Here is a 6,885-nt window from a genome sequence, read left to right as displayed (position 1 = left end):
CATCAAAAAGTCTCATATATACAGTACATCCGTTGTACTGAGTATATCTGTTATACTCACAGGCCAATCTTTTTATAAGATTGAAAACAATTTCATTCGTTGAAATTGGATGTTACCTTCCCATTCTCTTAATCTGAAAAGATTAAATAAGTGGATTTGCGAAGATCTTCTTACAATTTCATGAATTGACGGTTTATGCGGAGGATTTCATTCATCTTATGTATGATGGAATGATTCTCATTTCATCATAAGGGGGAGTATGTAATAATGAATGAAATATTCATATCCGAACATTTTAAAAGGAATCTGATGTAAAAATCAAGGGGAGTAGCTTCGATAATGGCAAGAGACTCAAAAGAAGTGCGACTGAAGATGATTACGAAGATTATTCCTGTGCAACAACGACTAAGAGTTTTTGAATGAGAAGGTCAATGTTTCAAAAGTTTACCAAAGAAAAAATTTGGGATTTGTTGTCTGAAGATTCTTTGAAGATCAAATCTTGTACATTGTTTCTGATGATTACTGTTCTACATTGTCAAAAGAGAAGATCACCGTGATTCTACATTCAAGGAGGAGAATGTTAGAAGATCTTACTCAACAGATAATTGTCTGAAGATTCCAAGTTGAAGAATTCTTTTGAAGGTGACATAATGTGTTTAAGGTTTCAAAGTTCAAACAGGACTCAAAGTACAGAATTTCTTTCATGAATACAAAGGGGGAGAATGTTAGGAATGAAATTCTATGTAAAATTGTATTCGTCTTGAAAGATAAAATTGTCTATAATTGTAAAAGTAATCGTGTTTGACTTTTCTTAGATAGGTTTGACTTTGACTTTTGTTTAGAAGTTTGACCCTATAAATAAGGTAATGTCTTTGTAAATTTAGTAGAGAGAGCTCATTTGTAAAATTAGATTACGTAATATGAGGGTTTGACCAAGACTTTGAATGTTGACTTTCTCTCTCAAATATCATCTTGTGTTCTTGAATGTTATATCTTAGATCTGCCATGTTTATGAAGCTTTATGAAGATTGATCATTGTAGGGGAGTCACAGAGGTGTACCATGGGATAAGGGTGGCATATCAAGGAGAGGCGTACATTTGGATATAAGGGTGGCATTTGTGTGTGTATGTATTTCGTAATATAACTCTTACTATTATATCCTTTAAGATTACCGTGATTTAGAATCTTTATTTCTTTCTGATTTACAGATTTAGAATCAGGGTTCTTAATGGAAATCGTAGTCTGGATGTTATAGAAGAGGAGATAACAGGATTGGCCTGAAACTTTGATTTAACCTTATTTGATTCAAGAGGTTAAAAGTGGCATTCTGATAATTGATTAATGTAAACCCATCTAGATTTGATGTATTGTTTACAAGCAAAGACTATTGATTTGAAAGGTGAAAGCTATTGACATTATGCTTCTACTTGTTCATATATTTGTGATATATATATATATATATATATGAAAAGTTGTTTTATTTAAAAGTTTTGGTGATTTTCACCCTGCAATGACATTGATAGGGTAACTCACTAGACCTTTCGGTCTAACCCTCGTTTTGTGATTTAAATATGTATTGCAGGAAGTGCTTAGGGTAAAGGAAAGGGAAAAATGTAATAATTTCTCTATATGCTTAGCTGCATGAAGATTTATTGACGGCATGTATTGTTTTGTTAGATGAATTTGGTTTAGTGCAAGAATTATATTTTGAATTTTTGGACCATGTATTTTGTACTGATAGATTCTTGTTCTAAGGGACCAATGTGGTGTACAAATATATATTTCTTATGTATGAAGTATATGTTACATGAGTTGTGTGGAATGTGGCATTACAACGGTGAACTGGTTGGTAGCTTTTACGAGACAAAGAAGATGTTGAAGGAGTTTGGTCTTCCGAAAGAAAAGATACATGCTTACAAGAACCATTGCATGTTATTTTATAAGGAATTTGCTGATCATAACAGTTGTCTAGTTTGTGGGGAGTCTCTTCACAAGACAACCGACCGAAACAATAAGGTGCCTAATTTGGTGTTGACCTATTTGCCAATTACATCCAGATTACAACGGTGATATTTGTGTAAGAAAATAGCAAAGAAGATGACTTGGCACCATGATCATCAAACTGAGACGGAAAAAATGGTACATCCGAGTTATGGGGACGCTTGGAAACATTTTGACAGGATGCATCCCGATTTTGCTCACGAGATTGGGAATGTTCGTTTGGAATTATGTACAGATGGTTTCAATCCCAATAACTCCAACTCAAGTCCATACTCATTATGTGTCTGTTTTTCTTACAAACTACAATCTACCACCTTGGATGTGCATCAAAGACTGGAACGTCCACCTGGCTTTGCTGATTCCTGGCAAGAAGAGCCCTGGACAGAACTTAGATGTGTGTTTTTTGGCCCTTGATCGACGAGTTGAAGATGTTATTCTTTGACGATGTCGTTACCTATGACGCTCATCGACGAACGAATTTCACAATGAGGGTCGTATTGTTGTGGACGGTTAGTGACTTCCCTGCTTATGCCATGTTGGCTTGTTGGAGCACGCATGTCAAGTTAGCTTGCCCATATTGCATGGGTAATGCATGTGCGTTCCAGTTGCGAAGCGGAGGGAAGTCGTGTTGGTTTGACTGTCAYCGCAAGTTTCTGCCAATCAGATACTCGTTCAGGCGTGATAGGAACCAATATCATGTTGGACATGTTGAAAAAGCTAGTCCACCCCCTCTTCTAACCGGGGAGTAAATATAGGCACAAGTTTGTAACCTTCCTACGGTCTATGAAGGAGTCCCACACGGTTCAAGGCAATATAGGAAGCCTGTGGGTTTTGGGGTAACCCACAATTGGGTAAAGAAGAGTATTTTCTGGGAGTTGCCATATTGGCACACTTTGCTGATCTGACACAACCTTGATGCAATGCACATTGAAAAGAATGTGTTTGACAATATCTTTCACACCATCATGAACACCGAAAAATCAAAGGACAACGTAAAAGCAAGGAAAGCCATTAAAGAATACTGCAATCGACCAGAGTTGCATGTGAAGGAGGAACGAAATAAAATATTTAAACCAAAAGCTTCCTACTCATTAAACAAAGAACAAGTAGGAAAGGTGTGTGAATGGTTGAAGAAGCTTAGATTCCCATACGGTTATGCTTCTAACATAGGTGCATTAGTAAACGTTGAAGATGGTAGTTTTTATGGCTTCAAAAGTCATGATTGTCATGTGTTCATGCAAAGACTGCTGCCTCTTTCTATAAAAGGGATGGTACCGGCTCCAATATGGGATGCTATCACTGAGTTGTGCACATTCTTTCGTGCAATATGCTCAAATGTGTTACACATTGACGACTTGCTTTAATTGCAGACAAGTATAGTGGAAACTATCTTCAAGTTGGAAAGAGTCTTCCCATCGGGATTCTTTGATTCCATGGAACACCTTGTGGTACATTTGGCACGTGAGGCAATAGTTGGGGGTCCGGTTCAATATCAATGGATGTATCTCTATAATAGACTTCTAGGGTCGTTGAAAAGGACAGTGAGAAACATATCAAGGATAGAAGGGTCAATTGTAGAAGCATATTTGGTTAATGAACTATCTACCTACTGCTCGTTGTATTTTGGAACAACGGTAGAGACACGTCTGAACCGTGAGCCTCGAAAATTTTCCCCCGATTGTTCGTTTTCAGACCAACGGTTAAATATATTTAAAACTCCTTGTCGATGATTATTTAATAAAGGCGGAACGCATGTTAATCTATCAAATGAAGATATGCACAAAGCTCACACCTACATTTTACTGAATTGTGAAGAAGTTTTTCAGTTCATAGATATCTTCAATGCGGAGGTCCTAAATAGAGAGCCATATATTGATGATATGGGTCTCGACAAACGTAGTGGCGATCACTTTGCTGGATGGTTTCATACCCACATAAGTGTATACATATTAACTTTAATTCATCATTATTTATATGTACTTAGTAAAATATTACAAATGACATGATTGTAGGTTATGTCTCAGTCAGAGACTACTTCAGATTTGTTAGGATTTTGGCATACAAACCGTTATGTATGGTTTGGAGACACTCGGGGTTATTTGTAAACAATTACAAGTTCCACACGCTAACTCATGGTAGAAATTGCACCACACATAATAGTGGAGTATGCGTGAGAGGGTCTTGTTAATTAAGTAAATCAAATTTTTGTAATTAAGCCGACGAAATGTTTCCGGCGGCAGAAATCCGCCGGTAAAATAAAGCATCCGCCGGTAAACTCGACGGAAAACGAATCACCGACGCCCTCTTTTCCGGCGGATAAATCCGTCTGAAAATCCTACTTCCGACGGATTTGTTCGCCGGAAAAGAGGGCCTGTTTGGTAGTGAGCTGGGTCCAGGGATAAAAGGAAGGGGAAAATTGATTATTTTTCTTACATGCTTAACTGCTATTCTGAAGATCATCCTTTTACTTGTTGGATTTTTGAGAATACATGTTGTTCATCATGTGATTGTACAAGAATATTCTTTTGAAATTTTTGAGTTGTAAATTTTGTAATATAAATTTCTTGTACTACTGAGATCAGTGTGGTGTAATTGTATTTCTTTATATATGAAGTACATAATTATATACAAATTTAGAAAGTGGGATATTACAGTTGGAGGGTTAAAAATAATGTTTCCTGTTTTTCTATATAACAAAATAAATGTTCCCAATATAAAAATATAGCTTTTTAGATGTATATATGTATAATCATATCCAAAATGTAGACACAAATGGAATTATAATGCTATTTATTTTTCAATTAACTGAATTACAAAATTAGACTTTTAGTGATAGAACATCACATAACTTTAAAAATGTTAACATTTTGCTAATGAATTTCTCCATTTTCATCGATTCTTAAATATTGTTCCTTATAATTAAGTGTAATAATAAAAAAATTGGTAATTACAAACCATCCAATTTTTTAAATAACACATATTTCGAGAAATATTCAAACAGAGATATCTAACATTTTTTAAGTAACACTTGCTTAGACATGCATAAATATTATATTTTTAAAATATTTGTGTATTAGTTAAAGATAGATTTGATAATTTAATTATAATTTTCTTAAAATTGTATATTTATCTTAGGATAAACATAAATACAACTATGGATATTTATTTTGTGTTGGGAAGAGTATTATTCTTGGTACAGACCAATTAATATATTGGGAATATGGGTTACATGCCCTTTATTAATAATACATAGGAACTGGTAGAAGCCTTCAAAGTTCTAAGCAGTTGATGTGAAGTTGAAGTTTGCACATGTTGTCGAACGACCAAGAAGTGAAGAGCTAAATCCTAGCCTTGATCTGGAAAGATCAAACTGTAGTAAATTGTCCTCAATTTGATGTCCTCCGATAACCACCGCAAACCGAGGTCGAAAATCTGTTTGTGCTTCTACGAATCCGAGGCACAAAACATCCTCTCTCGCCTCAACCATGGAGTTTGCACCATAAATCCTCCAGTAGACGCTCTCACTTTGCAACACAAGTTCGATGGAAGGCACCGCAGGTCCAACACGGGTTCTACGGATGTTCTTGGAGCTAAAACATGCTCCAAAAGGTGCAACACTCGGAACCCTTTTAACATTCTTTGGCATTGCTTTCACAAATGCGTCGACAACAGCACTGTAGATTGAACTTTCCAGGATGGTGTAAGGATCGACCGTGCTGATCGTTGTCCCACCGTAACCTTCAGAATCAATGGACAGCAACGTTTCGTTGAGCAAAACACGATTGTCGTTGATTTTTATCGAATTCACTCTGATGAAGTATTTAGGAGAGGCATCGCCTAAAAACCCATTTTCAGTAACAGGGTTTATAATAAGAGGGGTGTACGTAACAGAAGATGAGGCATCGACATTTGGAAGAAACGTGTATGGTCCATTTCCAAAGAACACAACACCCCTAGATCTTGTCGAGGAACTCAAACATACAGCAAATTTTCTCTTGAATCTGAAGTAAGAAGACAATTGCGCTGGTAATGAAGCTCCAGTCCTTCCAAGGCCAGCCATGCCAGTAACCCCACTAGCAAGACCAGCTTCAATGAAATTGCTACCACAGATAAAGTAAAGGCGAGGGACAGTAACAACCGGCAGAACGTTCTTGCCGTCAGTTGACTGTATCTTGAACACATCTGCACCGAGCTGACCGCTGGTGCCTGTGTTAGCAACGGTATTGGTGGGACCGTGGCCACAGGTGTTATTGTAGCAATCGGGTGCTGGTGCAGAATAACATTCGGTGGTGCATGAAGTGGTGTTAAGAAGTCGACATGGAGCAGAGCCACAAGGGGCCGGAAGGTAGGTGGAGGAGGTGTAGCCTCGCTCACAGTTGACCCACATGTAGTCACCACCAAGATCTAGGGTTAGTTTGACAGGGAGGAGAGGTGTTCTTTGTGAAACTTGGGTGACATATTGAAGGGTTTCGGCATCTTTGGATACTGAGAGAAGAAGAACCTTTGGACGGGGTGAGGTTTTGGCTACAGACGAAGACACAACCAAGAGAAAGGAGCAGAAGAAGAGCAAAGAATAGGAAGAAGGTTCAGCCATGGATGGATGGTTGGTGAGATGTGAATACTTGGGGATTGAAGAGGGTATTTATGAGAAAAACTTGCAAAATAAATAAAAAGAAGAGGGTTAACGTCGGACAATTTTTTTTTTGTTTATAATGGAACAATGAAATTATTGCTAAAAGCATAATATTCTGATAAAATGCTATTTGTGATATATCTATCATGGACCTAAATACCTATTTTTATATAATTAAACCCATTCTGATATAAAATTGAACATTTCTGGTTGCCAGGCTGCCAGCTATATAATATTACCAATTGCAAAC

The 6,885-nt window shown here is 37.0% G+C and overlaps 1 protein-coding gene across 1 annotated transcript; it reads right to left on the bottom strand.

Moving 5' to 3' along the window:
• Window positions 1-5,167: 5,167 nt before the first annotated feature.
• On the bottom strand, window positions 5,168-6,611 carry LOC112500309 (basic 7S globulin-like). Its single transcript, XM_025103760.1, has one exon. It carries the CDS (start codon window positions 6,594-6,596, stop codon window positions 5,280-5,282), a length of 1,317 nt encoding a protein of 438 aa, XP_024959528.1. The 5' UTR covers window positions 6,597-6,611; the 3' UTR covers window positions 5,168-5,279.
• Window positions 6,612-6,885: the final 274 nt, after the last annotated feature.

This window comes from Cynara cardunculus (assembly GCF_001531365.2).
Source record: "Cynara cardunculus var. scolymus isolate 2C chromosome LG 17, CcrdV1, whole genome shotgun sequence".
Lineage (NCBI taxonomy): Eukaryota > Viridiplantae > Streptophyta > Magnoliopsida > Asterales > Asteraceae > Cynara > Cynara cardunculus.
This window is presented reverse-complemented; position numbering and strand designations above follow the sequence as displayed.

What these genes read in the sequence shown, in the direction of transcription:
- LOC112500309 (XM_025103760.1), bottom strand. Translation starts at nt 6,596, where the DNA reads ATGGCTGAACCTTCTTCCTATTCTTTGCTCTTCTTCTGCTCCTTTCTC.